The 19,239-nt window shown below is 37.6% G+C and overlaps 1 protein-coding gene across 4 annotated transcripts; it reads right to left on the bottom strand.

Moving 5' to 3' along the window:
* Positions 1–1,604: 1,604 nt before the first annotated feature.
* On the bottom strand, positions 1,605–17,349 carry aplf (aprataxin and PNKP like factor). 4 transcript variants are annotated; one of them, XM_030141919.1, is made up of 11 exons: positions 17,225–17,349; positions 16,949–17,062; positions 15,252–15,323; positions 13,704–13,867; positions 12,940–13,105; positions 9,632–9,761; positions 6,354–6,544; positions 5,945–6,168; positions 4,355–4,477; positions 4,221–4,267; positions 1,605–2,752 (listed from the first exon to the last, which is right to left on the bottom strand). In XM_030141919.1, exons 2-11 carry the CDS (start codon positions 17,039–17,041, stop codon positions 2,544–2,546), a joined length of 1,419 nt encoding a protein of 472 aa, XP_029997779.1. In that variant the 5' UTR covers positions 17,042–17,062; positions 17,225–17,349; the 3' UTR covers positions 1,605–2,543. The 4 variants fall into 4 exon arrangements, with proteins under 4 accessions (XP_029997779.1, XP_029997772.1, XP_029997763.1 ...); XM_030141912.1 differs by having other exon boundaries at positions 5,945–6,165; positions 6,354–6,553; XM_030141903.1 differs by having other exon boundaries at positions 6,354–6,553.
* Positions 17,350–19,239: the final 1,890 nt, after the last annotated feature.

Raw genomic sequence — 19,239 nt, forward strand, 5'->3', positions numbered from 1 at the left:
ACATTCTATTTCTGACATTAATTGAGCAGCTATTTAATGTTATTTTGTCTCTAAATCTTATAAAAAGACTCAGTATTGTTGGTTGGTTTAGTGGTACTTGTCATTTCTGTTGATAGAGTGTTTCTTTTCTAATTTATTTTTGGTCACTATCCGCACAACACAATAACCAATCAAATCAATCAATCATAGACGCTCACTGGAAACAGAAATATGTTAAAGTCCAGATACAAAGAAGTTCTACTGTGTTTCTGATTTTGATATGGACCCATATAAACAGAAGGCTCTGGTCGGAGTCTGCAGTAGTTAGTGATTCACAGATTTATTCAGGTTTTAGGAGTATTCTGGACAGCTCAACCAGAATCTCAGGGTTTTTGTTGCATTTTTTGGCCCAAACCAAACTTCTCTGAGGCTGAAGACGCGACTCATGACTTGGACTTGACATTGCCTATCAGTGGGTTTCATCACCGTCCAATACGTCCAGAGTAAAATCTGAATATTTCATGCATGTAAATGTTTCAGATTTCCTAATTAAGTGTTTGATTAATTTGTTTAGTCAGCCCTTTTCCACAGGACTGACAGGAAGTCGTCAAATGCTGAGGCTCCTGGGCAGTGTTGGCCAAATTACTTTTAAAAAGTAATTATAGTTACTCGTTACTTTCCTAAAAAAGTAATTAGTAGCAGAATTGCTCCTTCATAAATGTAACTAGTTACCAGAGAAAGTAATTATTGCGTTACTTTTTTGAAAAACCTTCAAATATGTAAAAGAAAATGGATTTTGGAGCGTGTTTCACGGGCCACTTGCATAGAGTAGAACAGCATAGACAGTTCTTCGTTTAACTTAATATTTTTTGGAGTGTGAACAAAATTAAAGACATCCCTGAAATAATAAAGCAGTGTCATCCTTTGTGGGTTCTACGGCCTCTCCTGCTTATCCTTTGGCAAAGTTAATTGAGTTAAGGAAGAGAAGTGATCAAACTTTTGGGACTTGAGGTGACTTCTCTGATAATATTAGTCCTGTCTTACAGAATACTCTTTCAGATGGAACTGATGTTCGCACTAAAAAGAGCTTCTGTACCATGACTTTGGTAAGGCTGGGGTCCACCAGGGCCTGGCTTTTCCACCACATAAGGGGATCTGCATTTATAGGAAGAAGATACTTCTCCAGTTAAAAAGAGGATTTTCAAAGACGTTCAACTAAACTGAATTTAAACCAACAAACGAATACCAAAACATTTAAAAAGAGACAATTTCTTTTACATTTTTATATTTTTCAACTCCTCTCTTGCTCATTCAAGGACAAAATAAATGGATTTCACTCTGTTTACGACTATATGGATGTGTTAGTTCAAGTGCTGATATTGGATGTCCGTCTTTTTCTGGTGTGTGTGGCCTTGAGCGTCCTGAGCTATATGAATGCCGTCATCCATCAAGTGGTTGGAGGTTCAATAATTAGCTCCGTCTCAAACATCCATCACACATCGAATTACTGCAACTAGACTGTTTACAACAAAAAAGTTACTATCAATTAATTTTTTGGAAACATTTGACACTGCTCCAAAACCCTGGGAAAATATTCAATAAGTGTAAAGTTGGAATATCATGAGTTGGAAATGTTTTAGCCTCTGACATGAAATAAAGACAGGAAAGTTTTCATTTTGAGAAGTTGTATTTGAGTCCAACAGACATAAAAAACTATTAGTGCACTGGGTATAGGACCTCCAAGGCCCCACAGTCCTGTTCATCCAATTCTTCTCACATTAGTGTTAGAAAAAGTGGAGAAAAACATCTCCAGGCTCTGGGTTCATCTCTGAAAATTAATGTAGTTTTTGCATAATTAATTTCAAGAATGAAACCAAACAACAGATATATGGTGGAAATGACAAGAATTCAGCTCCTCACAACATCTGGATTCATCTATAAGAAAATCTAAAAAGATTATTTATAAAACATATTTCAGCTAAGAAGAAGAACAACTTTGCGATGACCCCATGTCAACAAGAAGTGTCACCTTGGAAACGCGTCTTCAACTGAGGCCAACATCGTGGAAAAATAAAAGCGACGCCATAGGTCGTGGACGGGTATGGAGGGAAAACAAACGTGGAAGTCGTTCTAACACCTGAATGTTCAATGTTTTTCTCTTACTCTGAAAAGGACGAAATTCCACAGAAAAATACACAGAATTTTTTGTTTTTTGTTAAAAACATCAGTTCAACTTAAATGGCTCTTGATGTTCTGTCAAAAACTAGAGCTTTTCTTGGTTTCCTAAAGATGAAGCCTGTCGCCCACTTTGAAGACAAGGCTCATGATAAGGTTTTTGGTTTTGCTGATTCACTGCTGCTGTTAGTCTGTACAGTGGGTTTAAATGCAGTAAATGTATAGAAATCTGTTCCTTTGTAGTGTTTTTGTTCCATATCCAGGTGTGATTCACTGTTGAAAACCTGATCAGATGTTCATTTAATGTCAGCATTTCCTTTGCTAATGCGTCTCTACATGTTACAAAGCTGCCTACCACTGGAAAAAACCACCAAGATGAGAAGCAGCATCTACTTCCTCCTCTTCAGAAAGACCTTAGCTTCCTTCTGCAGCCGTTTGATTTCCTCCTTCCCGCTGTCATCCGAATCTGGGGGCATGTAATCCGAGTCGTCGCCCAGGTCCTCGCTGTCGTCATTAATGAAGCTATCATCGTCCTCACCATCATCATCTTCATCGTCATCAGCTTGGGGCTTTTGGGCGACGGTGCGTGATGTTCGAGCTGTCAGGATGAAGATAAAATACTGTGAACTGTTGTTTCTTTAAATGTATGAGTAAAATGTTCTGAAGCGGTATTTTTAGCTTTAATTTACAACAAATGTAAGTGGGATTTTGATTTTAATGGAAGTTTTTAAATGTTGGAATGAAGCTGGGACTGTTTGGTTTCACTTTGAGATACACGTCTCTTCATGCTTTAATTTTCATTCGTCAATTATTTTTATGATTTATCATTTTATTTATGTATTATTATTTATCAGCTGAGTCGTACTGAAAAAGTAAATATAATAACCTCTGTTAACTTAATTTTTAAACAAGTGAAAGAAGTTAAAGTCAGACAAAGCAGATAAAGTAAGCACATATGAACGGAAATTGTATTATTGTAAAAGCTTAACTGATGCAGTGAGGAGCTTCTCATTTTGTAAATAACCATGTCAAAAGAAAAGATGCAACTCTGTTTCAGAAATGATTGGAGTACATCAAGCAGAGAAAACAACTAATAAGATGAAAACATTAAAAGTGGGTTAAAAACGGTTTCAATGTAATATTAAAACCTGGTAGGATCTTAAATGATGCCACCTGGATATCTTTAATTGTGAAAGTCGGAGTATTTCTACCCAATGTGAAGAAAACTGAATGAATTTGAACTAAACAGCTGTGAAACGTTAAGAAAAACCAGAGTAGAGAAGATAAAGACTGGACTAAGTTTCAATGAAAAAAGGACGTGGTCTGATCAGTCCAGACTGACCCAGATCCAGAGCTAAACTAAAATGTGAACAAAAAATAAATGAAAAGAAAATGAAGCCTAATGGCTAAACTAGTAAAATCAAACAGATGTTTTAACTGACTAAAAGTTGGAAAAAACAGTACAAAATGTGGTTAAGACTGTCTGAAAATGGTTAAAATCAGAGTGGGAAGAGAGACAGATGAGGGATTACCCATCATGCCTAGTGCCTACAGTGTTGTGATGTGAGTGGCTTTAGTTTGTCAGGTCTAGGTTCAACGTTCTGTGTCCACAGAATGACTTAGAATCAGCTGATGTGGTAGAGCAGACGTTACACAGTGTCTGACTCTCCATCCTCAATACAAGAGCTAAAATTAATGCAACTGTGGATGAAAATAAATAATGTGACGTTACATATGTTGACACGGCAAAACCTAATGGAGGTCCAACAAAATACTAGTGTGCAACTTTTTCCCATCAAATATCTACCCTTTAATAAAAGCGGTGTAATATTCATAAATGTTCATGAATTATTAGTCTAATAATGAGGCCATTTTAATATTTGAATAGCATTGTACCATGGACCTCAGTTAATAGCTTTTCCTACGCTTTTAAGAGATCGGGGTCATGTGACTTCATGAATAAATGTGATATTTTAATGTGTTCAGTTCGTTCAGTGCAGACACATTTGTTTAAACTGTCACGTTAGATATTGAAGACTGATTATGCAGGAAATCTGTCAACTCACCTGGTCTCTTTGTGTGTTTGAATTCTTTCTTGTGAAGAGGGTTTTTCCTGTGAATGAGACAGAGAATATTTGCAGGTCAGTCTCCTGGTTGGTTGGATTATGTGAGTTTTGTATAAAAATCTGTGACCTCTGACCTGTAGCAGTCGGTGCCGTAGGGGCACTCAGGTCGGTCTGCCTCCTCCTCCTCATCCTCCTCCTCCTCTTTGTAGTCTGGGTCTCCTGGGTGACTGCACTCCTGGAAGTGGATTGGGTTTTTCCTGGAGGACAGAGGTTTTCATCAGCCCCTTTTCCACCACAGAAACTTTAACTTTACCCAGAATTTTGAAAAACTCCAGCACATTTTTAACAAAAACTTCACACGTATATGATGATTCTACAAAAACATGAGTTCTCTGAGTAAAACACTACATTTTCTTATCAGCCGCATTTCCACCACAGGAACTTTAACTTTACTCTGCATTTTGAAAAACCTTGGTGCTTTCCCACTTAAATTACCTGGTAAAAAAATAAACTTTCCCTCTGTCCCAAACTTTCAATGAAAAAAATTCCTAGTAGGGGGGCAGGACTTTTCAGATTGCGGGAATTCTTGACGGGCAGGGCTGTGTGCTAAAGAACACTGATTGGTGGAGCATGCAGTGTTCTCCATGTTTAATCCAGTGGCGTCTGCAAACTGGTTTATTCCATTTCTACATGATTCATTTCATTTGAGTTTTGATCATTTGTTAAATGGAGCAAAAGAAGAGAACTGGATTTTGACCAACATTCATCTTCGACAAGGTCATTGTAATAATCTGTCTGTCCATCTGAATACACTGGATAATAAACCTGGACCTCCAATAACAGATGTTCAGAATATGATCAAAAGAAATTCTGCAGGACTTTGAGTTGGTGATTGGAAACGACAGAGTCTGACCTGAATAAATTTCTCTGAAATTTTGAGTGTGAAATGCCAAAATCAGAGATTACCAGGAACTCTTTAATCAGGTTGTTAGAAAATATAATATTAGACTATTAGACTATATTCTGTTAACACCAGGTGTCTAGAGCACGAGCCATGGATGGGTTATGATGACATATTCTGTAAGAATGTCCAGACATATCCACTCAGGATATGTCTACCATTTCTTTGCTATCTGCTTGTTTTCCATCCAGTTTGGGACCAGAGCAGCCTGCTGCTCTTGGGGAGATCAGTCCATAGTGTAGGCGGGAGAAGAGTACAAACGCAGTCACTGAACCCATGCATCACTGTGTTTTGGATACCAAAGCCAATGGTGAACTGGATCATCGTCATCATGTTTGGACACTTGGACCAATGATTGTAATATCCATATTCTTCCATAAGAACTTAGACTTCCTGGTGTTAGTCAGTCAACTGCTGCATCTCGCTGTATGTACTTGACTCCTTGCAAGTAAAATCTTCTGATTCCAGAATCCAGTGACTCCGTCTTTTGTCTCAGTGTGCATCACAGAATTTTTCTATCACAGGTAAAAAAATTCCTAGAAAAAAAGTTGCTGGGAATGTTGGTGGAAAAGGGACTATTCCTGTGCATTTAGATGGTTCTGTGCCAATTACATTGACCAAACAGTTAACGTGATGAAGCGAAGTGTGCTGCTGTTGACGTTTGTTTGTGTTTGTTCTAAGACTGAAGAAACTGAAGAAACTGATTTTCTGAACACTCTAGTTTTTACATTTCTTTGCCCTTCGTTCTTTTTCTACTCCGTACCTGTAGCAGTCTTTCCCATACGGACAAGGCAGTCGTTTCGATGATGCTGTACCGGACACTGAGCTGCTGTTAGACCCGACAGGTTTTACCCTCTGACTCGTCTCTCCTGTGTTTTCTGGTTTCTTTTCCACGTTTGTGGCGTTTCTGTTGGCCGTCAACGTCCGTCCTCTGTCCTCTTCCTCCTCCTCCTCCACAGGGAGATCATCCCTCTCCTCTTTACACTCCTCAGTAAAAAAAAAAAATGACAAGAATTGTTTCAGTTTGATTCACCTGATTTTCCCCCCATCAGATCTGAATTCACGTGCATCAAAACGTTAAATGTGGTTCTGGTACTTTCTGTGAAGAAGAAGAAACTTCATTTGATTAGAATGAACTAATTTTAGGGATTTACGATGTGCTAACACTCAACTGTTGTAGCCTGAACCTCCTCATCGCTCACTTTCCTCCTCCTCTTCTTAGGCCTCTTCTCCTCTTCCTCCTTCTCCTCCTCATGAACCCCCACCCCCTTTGGTAATGTCGCTAGAGGAGGTGTGGTCTGTTTGGCTGCAGGTCGTTGAGTGGCAGCTGATGAAGATACAGGTCCTTTACTTCTCTTCACAGCTGATTTTACAAAACAAACACAACAGATCACATTGACTGAGGTTACAAAACAGCAATAATGAGTCAATTATAGTTATTTTAAATAAAGCTTGTTAGATTATACTGAGTTAATTTGTTATTTTGAGATAATACAGCTTGCTCTCGAGTAAAAATAGATAATTTCTTTATCTCAAAAAGAAAAAGCTAGTTTTGTTGCGATAAGAGGCCAATATTTAAATTTTTACCATATTGAAGCTTGTTTTCATGTGGCTGATTATTTTGTCATCACTTACCTTCAGATAACAGCTCAGTGACAGTCAGTTAATCATAGGAAATCAGAAAACACTGGCTAATTATTCCATTATCTTGAGATAATACAGCTGGTTTTCTTGCAATAATGGGTGAATTATCTTAAACTCTTATGTGCTAAACTTTTTTATTATATCAGACATTATATTAAATCTGTGTTTTACTGGAGCTGTTTTGATTCGGTTGCCAATTGTCTGAGAAAATCATACGACAATAATATAATATGTGAATTCATTTTCCAAATTTTAACATGAGAAAAGTGTTTCTGGAAGTGATTATAAGCCAAAGTGAAATACAGAGAAGAAAGAGTAAAAGACAAAACAAGACAAAAACAATGTGCAAGATGGAAAAAACACAAGGACGTAACAAAACAAAGCAGGAAAAAAAACCCAAAATGTGATGTGACAGACACAAAAATGTGACTGTGTTCTGCAGTGGAAGAGTCAGTAAAAATGTAGATCTGTGGTGATTCATGAAGTATTTTTCGAAGCTTGGATCCAGAAGAGACGCCACATTTGACTTTTGTGTCTTGAGCTGAAAAAGTTTAGGATTCATCAACTTCAGTCAATGGTGAGAATATAAAACCTGTTTGTGATACTCAGATCAGTGACTTCACACACTGAAATCCGTCTCAATCATAAGGATCACATACATTTTTTCCACAATTACCTCCTAACCTCCAAACTCTTATCTCCTCATCTTTGGTTATAGAAGATTAATAAAGCTGTAATGACAAGAAAACAATCTTCATTATCTCAAAATTCTGATATAAACAACTCATCTTCATGGGGGAAAAAAGCTAGGGACTGTCACCTTCCACCAAGGCCTCGCCCTGGAGACACTGAAGGTTAAGCTTGGAATTTACAGGATGACCACAAGTGGGAGTAGTGAGTCACTCTGAGGAAAACTAACACGATGGGGCCTTAGACCGAAGCATCAGAGAGTGACCAGATGGGTTGAGAACCAATACGACAGAACTTTTAGAGTCAAAAGCCACTTTTACACAGATACCCCAAAAAAGGTGAGAAGGAGTAACAGAGGTGAGACAGCCTGGACTTTTACACAGTGGACCTGCGTTCCGGAATAAACAGGGAGGTGACACTGCGCATAGTGGTGAGGCTAACCTCTCGACAGTCTTTCACCGTTCCTCAAATGTTAGCATAAATAGAGTTCTCTGCCCTAAGTGACAGCTCACAGATCTGTGCGTCTCCCCAGTTTGACATCTTTCTGGTCGTGTTGATATGTTAATTTACTGTACACAGCCCATGCTCATTTTTAAATCCCCAGGCGCGGGGGTCACACATGCGATACGTCATCAAAACGACACCTTGACTACGGAACGAGAGGTGTTCCTATTACATAGCATTCCGGAATTGTAATTCCACTTTTATCATGGCTTTTTTACTACCTCCAGAGCTGTGACAGAGGTGGGACCAAGTGATCCCACCATTTTGTTTACACAGATGTCGTTCCAGAATAAAGGTAAAATATTCCTGTACAAAAATGCTGTGTAAAAGGAGCTGAAGAAAAGAGGTGATAAAGATAAAAGCTGCTGTTTTCACCACTGGACACAGCTCTAACTGAAAAGAATGGAGTTTGATACTGATATGACGGTTTTTCTTCTACATGTGTGAGTTTGATTATGAGGCTTATGAAGGTATGAAGTTATTACGTGATATTAGCGTTGCAAAATTGCCATTTGTTGATCCATGGTTCAGATAACACAAAATGAAAAAATAGACAAAGTAAACTGAACATAATAATAAAATGAACAGAAACAGAAAAAGAGCTGGAAGAGGTGTCTGGGGAGAGGGAAGTCTGGGCATCCCTGCTTAGACTGTTACCCCCGCGACCCGGCCCCGGATAAGCGGTGGATAATGAATGAATGAATGAAACAGAAAAAGGAACAGAGTTTAAAAGATGATCAAAATTTTTAAAAAGAACAAATAAATAAACAAAATTAAGAAAAATTAATAAAGTCATGAATAAAATAAAATAAACAAAAAAATAAACAAACTAATAAATGAAATGGACAGAAAAATGTACAAAATAAATTTAAATTTACAAAAAGCAAAGAAAATAATACTTGAACAGAATAAACAACACAATTTTTAAAAATTAACAATAATTTTAAAAACAGCAAAAAATTTTAAAAAGTGAACAAATATGAAGTAATGAACAAACTAAACTATGTGTTGGTCAGACTGAACTATGACGGTTTTGACCGTGTTTGTTCGATAATAAACAGATCTTTAGTGCAACTACTGACAACACAAACTGTACAGGAAGCAGAGGTGATATGTGGTTTTACTGTGGCTGTTATGTGTCCAAAAACAGAGGTAAGCTAACAGAGCTATAATGTAAACTATAAGCTGTATTAAACACTAATGATAGTTTCTTACAACTAATTTATCAGCTAATTTAAAGGAAAAAGGTCCATATTTGTGTGAAAACCAAAGCGGTGTTTTGCTGTTTTTCAATAATAGTAATAATATCAAAAAGGCAGCTAGCATTTGACTGGACTTTTTTCTGATTTACAACTTTAAAAAATACAAGATCCTGCTTTCAGTTTTTTAACTATGTTGCAAATATTTTGTTGTTTTAAAGATAAACTACGGGTCTGATATTATCAAAGAGACAATAAATTTAATAGTGACATGTTGAGATGAAAAAAATAAATCCCTGTTTTTCCAGTTTTTTGGTGTGTGTGGGAAGCGGGAATCCATTAGCATGATTTATGCTGCTTTATTTTCCTGTGTCTCTGTGGTTCAATACAGACATTAAAGGATGTCGCAGTACCTTTTGAACTTGAGGACCGACCGTTTGAAGTCGCTGCCATCATCCACCCAGGTAAAATTCTTTTCCTGTAAACTGTTGGCGGAGTAACGCCAGTCTGAGCCTCCTCATCCTTCAAGAAAACAGAAGCTGCCTGAAAAAAACAACCAAAACCAGGACCATGTTCAACTTCATCAGATCAGTTGTTTTATTATAGCTATAATTGGTTTATTATAGCAACACAATTATCAATTAAATTGACAGTTCAGAGTCTATTAAACTGCATTTTTTTTTTGCTTCTTCCCATCTGATAGTAGACTTATTTATTATTGATATGTTCTTAAAGCTCTTGTTTTTGTTATTTTTATCTTCTTCTGTTTCCTGCTGGTTTTCTGAGGACTAGCCTGAGGCCTCCATCTTCACCACAGAGAGTTTTAGGCTGTTTCTCAATATCAAGTTCGCAGAGTACAGTCTTATGAACTCGGCGAGTATGGTCTTGGTAAGAACGGCCCCAGAGACCAGACTTCCTACGAACACAAGTCTCTCTGTAGTTGAATGGCTGGTACTTGTGAACTTTCCTCCCTGTCTCTGCTGTATTTCCACCATCGCCTCCCTAATTATTTCCCTCAAATCACCACAATGTCACTCGTTTTGATTTCAATACATTTGTACTATTTACATATCATTAATATTTTTATACATTTTGTATATTTTTCAAAACTGGAATAAATTTCGTTGGATCCCATATTTTGATAATAAAAATGTATTTCTTGCTATTCTACCTCTCGCTCATGTTCCAACATTATATCACATCATCTAGTGATGGTCATCTTACTCAATTAAATATGTTGGAATTAAGTTGTTGCAGAAGCCACTGTAGATTTTGAGAGTAACACGGAGTGCATCTTGGGATATTTGCCAGTCAAGTCTACATGAGTCACCAACCAGTGCATCCTTGGTTTAAGCTAGCAGACAAGAACAACATGTGGGTATTCCCTGTGTTCTTGGCTTGTACAAAATTTCAAATACAACAGTACTTGGGCCCTGACTGATGACGTTTCACGAGAATGGAAGAACAGACAAGAACGCGTATTGAGAAATGGTCTTAGTCCAGATGATAGTTTAAAAACTGGAAACAGTTTTGTTTTACTAAAGCACAGAAACATGCCTTCTTCCAACCATCAGCAACTTCTGGACTTTAAATAAAATTACACTTGTTTTTAGTGGACACAAAATAGAAGATTATATTCTAACAAATAAATATCAGTTTTAATGGTTTGAAGATTATTAAAAATAGGGAACGGCTAGCGAGCCGATGGCAGACAATAGTAGCTAACATCAGGGAATGGTAGCTAACAGGAAGTAACAGTGGCTAACAGCAGCTAACAGTAGAAAACAGGTTGTAACAATGACTAACTGCAGCTAACAGTAGCAAACTGCAGCTAACAACAGCTAACAGTTGATAACAGGTAGTAACAGTGACTAACAGCAGCTAACGACAGCTAACAGTTGATAACAGGTAGTAACAGTGACTAACAGCAGCTAACGACAGCTAACAGTTGATAACAGGTAGTAACAGTGACTAACAGCAGCTAACGACAGCTAACAGTTGATAACAGGTAGTCACAGTGACTAACAGCAGCTAACGACAGCTAACAGTTGATAACAGGTAGTCACAGTGACTAACAGCAGCTAACGACAGCTAACAGTTGATAACAGGTAGTAACAGTGACTAACAGCAGCTAACGACAGCTAACAGTTGATAACAGGTAGTAACAGTGACTAACAGCAGCTAACGACAGCTAACAGTTGATAACAGGTAGTCACAGTGACTAACAGCAGCTAATAACAGCTAACAGTTGATAACAGGTAGTAACAGTGACTAACAGCAGCTAACGACAGCTAACAGTTGATAACAGGTAGTCACAGTGACTAACAGCAGCTAATAACAGCTAACAGTTGATAACAGGTAGTAACAGTGACTAACTCCAGCTAATAACAGCTAACAGTTGATAACAGGTAGTAACAGTGACTAACAGCAGCTACTAACAGCTAACAGTTGACAACAGGTAGTAACAGTGACTAACAGCAGCTAACGACAGCTAACAGCAGCTAACAACAGCTAACAGTTGATAACAGGTAGTAACAGTGACCGACAGCAGCTACGAACAGCTAACAGTTGATAACAGGTAATCACAGTGACTGACAGCAGCTAACAGTTAATAACAGGTACAGGGGTTGGACAAAATAATGGAAACACCTTCACCTCAAGATGATAATGCCCCAATCCATACAGCTAGAATTGTTAAAGAATGGCATGAGGAACATTCTAATGAAGTTGAGCATCTCGTATGGCCAGCACAGTCCCCAGACCTCAACATTATTGAGCATTTATGGTCAGTTTTAGAGATTCAAGTAAGACGTCGATTTCCACCGCCATCGTCTCTAAAAGAGTTGGAGGGTATTCTAACTGAAGAATGGCTTAAAATTCCTTTGGAAACAATTCACAAGTTGTATGAATCAATACCTCGGAAAATTGAGGCTGTAATTGCCGCAAAAGGCGGACCTACACCATATTAAATTATATTTTGTTGATTTTTTAAGGTGTTTCCATTATTTTGTCCAACCCCTGTAGTAACCGTGGCTAACAGCAGCTAACAGTAGCTAACAGCTGATAACAGTTTGCTTCATGCCTCTTTAAACTCAACAGTGTATTGTTTTAAAGCCAGATGTGGGTTTTTGTGTGAGAATGAAGCATTAATGAACCTGGTCTTACATGTCAATTACATGTCAATACTGTTGACATATCACGAATTTAGTTCTGTTTTGGCAATAACACCATTTATTATAATTTTCAATACTGGTCATTGTTAGTCATTTCACTGTATATTTGTATTATATCACCTTAATCTGTGCCATAATTTTATGCCTAAAACAAAAACAGTAATGTAATTTCTCTTTCTATGTTCTTGATGCTTTGGCATGTGTATTATTCAACTATTATTAAGGTTTTATACTGAGGTACTAAGGTTTTATATAAAAAAAACCCCATCAAATGAACAGAAAGAGATATTATAATGGAATGGAATTCTCACTAACATTTTGGTCTAAAAATGTTACACTCCCACTTGTGATAATACTTGACTCTTGCTCCTCCATGGTGCATTGACAGTGAGTTGAAGAAAAGCATCCACACAATGAGTGTAAAGTAACTTAACCCTTTTATTCTAATAAAACCTTGGATATTCTTGGGACTGACGCATCTGTTGCCATCACTCAAGTGTTAAGAAAAAGCTGTTTCTCTGCCAGTAAAAATGACATTGTCAACAAACCTGGTGTAGAGGTCTGTTGGCTTCATCTGATAGAGCTGCCTGTGTGGTGCCCTCGTGGGGCAGAGTCTGTCCACATTTCAAGCCAACAGGAGAAGGCGCTGGCTCCACATCTGGACTGGGAGGAATTGGTGATTTATTTTCTTCTTCTTCAAACATCTGACTGTTTCTTAGGAGAGGTGAGAAAAAAATATCTGTTAAAATAAATGTAAATAGCCTACTTTCAATGATAATACTTTTATTGTGGATTTATCTTGACTATATTTAACTTTAGGCAACACAGGCAACAAAGTCAAAAATTGCTTCAGAACTTCATTAAAACAGCAACATCCGTTTGAAAACAGCTGCAGGTAAACCCATCAGCTGTTCTAGTTTAGTTTCTTGGACACTAACATTATGCAGAAAGAGCCTTTAATGCTACCGCTCTGACGACAGCTCCAATTAGAGGATAAATTTTACATGAGAAGCTCTGAGCAGTGCTCAAGTGTCCTTTTCAGTCTGTTTGATCTAAACTTCAAACACAGGAGCTGCATCAGGACAATGTCCTACAACTCAAAGATAAAAGATCAGCAGAGCCCAAAGGCCACACATCAGTGTTCATCCCATGCAGCCTGGTGTGCACAGATAAAAGATAAGAGTTTAATGAAGTAGACAAGAGCCCCCTCTTCCACCTCACCTTTGTTATTCTCAGGCAGTGAACCAGACTCATTTCTTGATTTTTATGTGGAGGATGAACATGTAAAGCATTGTTCGGTCGGATTAAGTACCTGGGAGTGGCTTCTTCTCCACCCACCGCCACCACTCTGTAGATGAACTGACCCGGCAGCAGAGAGAACAGGTCTCCATCGCCCAGAGGGAACCAGGTGTCTTTCTGCAGAGGTCGAGGGTCGTCGCTCAGGGAGGACTGGACAAAGCATGGATTCAGATGGGTCTGAAGATTGGAAAAGGACAGTGTAATCTGGATCGCTAAAGACAGGATGGGTTAATGTCTGCACAAACACTTTCTTTTATATATGCTCTCAGGCCCATAAGTATCTGGACAGTGTCACCAGTGTTGCAGTGTTTCCTCTGTTTATCAATGCAGTCGATCTGAAATGAATTAATCAGATGTGACTGAAATGTTGACTTTTGCTAAAATATTACAAATGTCTAGGAAATACAACTGTTTTAAATGTAGCCCCTCCATTTTCAGAGGCTCAAAAATAATTAATGAACAAATTAAGTTCATTATGAGCCTTTTCTTGTTTGCGCTTCCTCCTGGAGATGCTTTTTCAGGCCTTTACTAGACACCTTCAGTTGCTGCTTGTTTCTGGATCTTTTTGCCCTCAGTTCAGGCTTCAGGAAAGGAACTGAGAAGCTGCTCTACTGAGTTGAGAACAGCTTCAGATTTTTCCCTCAGACTGTATATAATTACTGAACAGAGGACATGTGACGTCTCCCATTGGTTTATACACTGTTGTTTTGGAGCTTGAAGTGTGTGGCAACATTTAACCATTGCTGTGTTGGTGTTTTGGAGCCAGAAGTGACAATACTTGGACAAAAGGGGTGGAACTGCTGAAGCATGAGGGATCACTGGTGAGCTACTGCTAAGGGCTAGACTCTAACTATTAAACACTAAACTTCATCAAGCACTGGATAATTAAGTCATTGTATGTCTTGTTAGTGGAACCTGTTAACTATAACTACAGTGGAGCTGTCTGTCAGAAAAAAATTTACTTTAATAAATAAACAGAAGTTATCAGAGTCTGACTCAGCAACTTTAACATACTAAAGCACTGCACTTATTTTGGAGCCAAGGTCCTGGACCTTTGACTTTTTCTGGAAGCTATGCTAAGTTTTTTTTGTTTGTTTGTTTTGTTTTTTATCCATTTCTGAGTTGTTAAATCAACATAAATGCCATCTGTCCTTCAAAATAAGTGCACATGCTCGGACTGTGCAGAAATGCTTAATTTCATTAAATCTGTTTATGCTGCTGATCAATGAAAAGAATGACAAGAATGTAGAAGGAGTTTGTTATTCATCACATCTCACACTCAATCTAAAAAAAAAAGAATGAACTTGAATGCACATGATATTTTAATGAAAAAACACTAAATGGAAAAGGTTCATATTTCTTACCCCTGGATCTTACTCATTCTCTTTAAAACAGTTATTTTTCTCTAATGTTATTTTCATTTTTAAGTGGAAACAGGACAACACATTTCAGGACAAAAACAAAAACCTGTAATTGTGTGGGCTCTAAATATGATTAATTTCCACATTTTCTGGCTCCATGTGATGTTAAATCTTTGTTGGAGCAGAGTTGTTAAACATACTGGTTTGAGACGCAGCTGTCCGTTCAGGTTCTCCAGGAGGCCGTGGTGTCTAGAAACTCTCTTATCGCTGACCTGAGAAAAGCAGAACATGTTCAGACATTGTCAAATGAAGTGAAGTGTGCTGCTTCTGTGTGACCAGTGCACCTTCCAGTGGATCAGTCAAGTCACTGCAACACAACACAAACCTTTTATTTTGAAGGAGACTTTCATCAGCAGAAATCCAGTTGTTAAAGGAGCAACGTGTAGTATTTTTACTTAAAAATACCCCAAAAATGAACAAAAGTATAATTAGAGTTCAGAATAAAGGGTTGTGACTTTAAGTTATAGATGTCTATGTATTGTATAACAGACAATCACTGTGAAAGTTCATGACTAATAGAGGAAGTAGTGAGGCACTCTGCCAGTCTCTCATGGTGAGGAAAACTAACACCATGGGTCCTTTGACCAGAGCATCAGAAAATGACCAGATGGGATGAGATACACTAAGAAACAACTTTTAGAAAAGAAGTAATAAAAAATAGAAGCTGTTGTTTTCTCCACTGAACACAATTTTAAATGAAAAGAATGAAGTTTGATACTCAAATCACAGTGTTTCTTCTACACAGGTGAGTTTGATTCTGAGACTAATGAAGGTATACAGTTATTATGTGATGTCATTATCTTCACTAAGTTGCCATTTGTTGATCAACGGTTCAGACTAAACTGTGACAGTTCTGAGCTTTTTTTGTTTAGATCTTCAGTGCAGCTATTGACATCACAAACAGTACAGAAAATGGAGGTGATTTATGGTTTTACTGTGTCTGTTTTGTGTCTAAAATCAGCTACGCTAATAGAGCCATAATGTAAATTATCAGCTGATGCAGCACATGAAGATTGTAAGACACAATGTTATTTTGAGCAACTGTCAAAATAAGCATCTCGGAGTTTTAATTTGAAGAATAAAACTCGATGATACCATAATACAGATGTGTGGAAACAATGGCCTTTATACTTTATTCAGTGACTGATACAGTCTTTGGATACATACTGTTGATTTGTTGGTGGTTTTTATAGTTGTGGTCGTGTTCTGGTTCACAACTTTTCCCTGATGTTTGTAGTATGGAACATCAACAACTACACAGAACCACTTTAACTAGAGCTACTTATGGCAATTTGTTCCAAAACCTTAGAAACTTTTATGACCAAGCTCAGATATTACTGACCGCCACACATTTGGAGATCCATGGTTTTCACTGGACTGTACAGGGGTCTGATGGTTGTTAGAACAGAATAATATGAACCGCATCTGAGTGATAAATATGAAACGAGAACCAGTATCTGTAGTGTGGCATAGAGACATGACCTTAAACTATAAACTGACCAGCTGTCCACTACTGGGATAATCAGCACATATTGACTGAATATTGATTGACTGGTTTGGGGATTTTTTTCCCCCAGACAAACAAAGAAAAACACTATTCCTTAATTCCAGCCTTTTACATATGAATATGGACTGATTTATTTATTTTCCTATTACATTTGACTGAACCAAACACATCATGTTGGGCATTTTCAATTACATTTGCAACGTTTCCTAACATTTTATAGACAAACCAATTCATTGATTAACTAAGAACATAATACAGTAAAAATAGTAGTTATTTGGAGTCCTAACTTCCTCCATTCATGAGCCTGCAGCTCCAGTATAGAGGACTCACCCCTAATAAGGGACCACGGCCCAGCACAGTGTCCCCCAGCGGCAGGTGGATCGGTTCCCCACCGTCCACCGGGACCAGGTCGAATCTAGACATGAGGATGGGCTCCTGGATCCTCTGGTGGAAAACAACACAAACATATTTCCTGTTCACTCTTAGTCATTCTGTGAGAGGTGGAGGCTTGTTATGGAAACTCTTTAATGTTCTGCAGTTTTCATCGGGTCGTCTGGTTCTAAGAGATCCGTAAAGCCGTAAACGTTAATCTTCACGTCTTCCTACCTTTTAGGACAACCCGTTCAGTCGGTCTGTGATTTAGAAACTCCACAATGCAGTTAAAAACACTAAATATTCAGGACAGACGCCACCAAACATACCCCTGCCTTCTGCTACCCATGGCTGCAGGATTCAAAACTTCCGGGACACAGGACGCATGCGCAAACTCCGCCCAGTAAAGGAAACGATTGAATTTTTTAATTAATTCTTTAAATTTAAGATGTGTGAAAACTTAATGTCATTTATGCATTCGTCCAATCTCCTCTTCAATCAGCAAAGATTTAATATTTGATAACAATGTAGGATTAAAACTGACAACTCTGCTTTGGTTCATAATCTTGTTCAATAAAAATAAAAGTAGCATCAAGTAAAAACAGCAAGTGACAGAAATATGTTATTTGAGGTGACATTCTTGCCAAAAAACCTATATAAATATATTTTTTCTTGGGGGGGCGCAGCTGGTGCTGTCTTGGCCACGACATATACATTTAAAACGCACGATAAAACCATCAACAAAGGAAAACACCTGAAGCAAGTTAACAAAACAACCAAACTAGAAATTTATACTATTATATGAAAGAAATACCTTTATACAATTTTAATGTTATTTACACATCTGAAAAGGAGTGGGAAGAAGTAAACACTTATTTTATCCACTCATTTATTCCAACACATCGCACAAACTATATCTTTATTCATACAGCACATAAATGTGACGACCCCTGTGGTCAGGGAAGTAGCTCCAGTTAAGTTGGAGTTCCAGTCCGTTATTGGTGACACCTGGACCTAGTGTCACCAGCCTAAAAAGCTGTGCCTGCTTTTATCACACTTTCTCTCTCCTTCCCTGCAGACGTGCCAGCCCGGTGATGTGCCTGTTAATTTAATGCATTCCAACACTTTCACACACATACACCTCACTTTCAGACCCACAACATGCACCATATACTGATGTACTAATACGAACACCCCATACTTTTTGTCTTGGTTATTCTTATCATTTAATCATTTGTTTATAATAAATCACTTTTGTTAACTTTACACACTTTACACGGTGTACGTCCAGTCTTGTCATGGCTGTGAGAGCCAGGCTGTGACGTAAATATGTCTATATCAATCAATATAATATATATATATATATATATATATATATATATATATATATAATACATCATAATCCATTACATGTATGCTAAATATAAACCTATGTAAATGCAACACACAAGTGGCTATAATTCAAAGTTATATACAATTTTCCTGATCATTTATTCTATATATGATTATCTCAATCATGTTATTTACATAACCCACAACAACATTAGCTTATATAAATACAATATATAAAATGTATAATATATATAATATATACATGTATTCCACTACATATTAGCCAACCCATCTATACTAGACTCCATCCACCTTAATGTTAGTCCCTGTGCTTATTGTTTGTAGAAAAAGGCATCCTATTATAAATAAAACAACTATGAATACTACATATAAATTAAATATATAATCCTCTACAGTGTACATGTGTTTGAATACAATAAAATGCAAATGTATACATTTTAGACATTAAAGGGGTCATATTTTGGCAAACCCACTTTTATTAGTCTTTGGTACATTTATTTGTGTATTTGGACCCTATTAGTTCAAAATGTTTGAATTTGAACGCTCCAGGTGCTGCAAAGCTATCTTTATATTCTTTTTGACCAAAATTCAGTGGATTTCTACAACCTGTTTTAATTCCTGCTTAATTTGTTATGTCTACAACTAATTACATCACAATATTTGCACATATAAGGTCAAGACTTCCGACGAATGTTTCTCAGAATACACCATAATTGTTTTTCAGCAGTAGCAGTTGTAGTCCATGCTGAAAATATATCCAAACTTCGAGCCGATTACCAGTTGTTGGTTGAACAGGACAGAGCAGCACAGCCAACAACCTGGAGGGGTGGGGCGTGAAGTGGCTCGTGCATTTAAAGAGCCAGTGCTCAAAATGACCTTTCTGGTGTCACAAATGG

The sequence above is a fragment of the Sphaeramia orbicularis genome, chromosome 1 (genome assembly GCF_902148855.1).
Source record: "Sphaeramia orbicularis chromosome 1, fSphaOr1.1, whole genome shotgun sequence".
Taxonomy (NCBI): Eukaryota; Metazoa; Chordata; class Actinopteri; order Kurtiformes; family Apogonidae; genus Sphaeramia; species Sphaeramia orbicularis.

Bases quoted from the DNA above. Each gene is read 5' to 3' on its own strand.
- aplf (XM_030141903.1), bottom strand. From the start codon at position 17,041: ATGTCTAGATTCGACCTGGTCCCGGTGGACGGTGGGGAACCGATCCAC. The intron at 13,106-13,703 runs GTACTTAATCCG...ACCTCTCCTAAG, and splicing joins GGAGAAGAAGCCACTCCCAG to AAACAGTCAGATGTTTGAAG. The intron at 2,753-4,220 runs GTGAGTTGACAG...TCATCCTGACAG, and splicing joins CAAACACACAAAGAGACCAG to CTCGAACATCACGCACCGTC.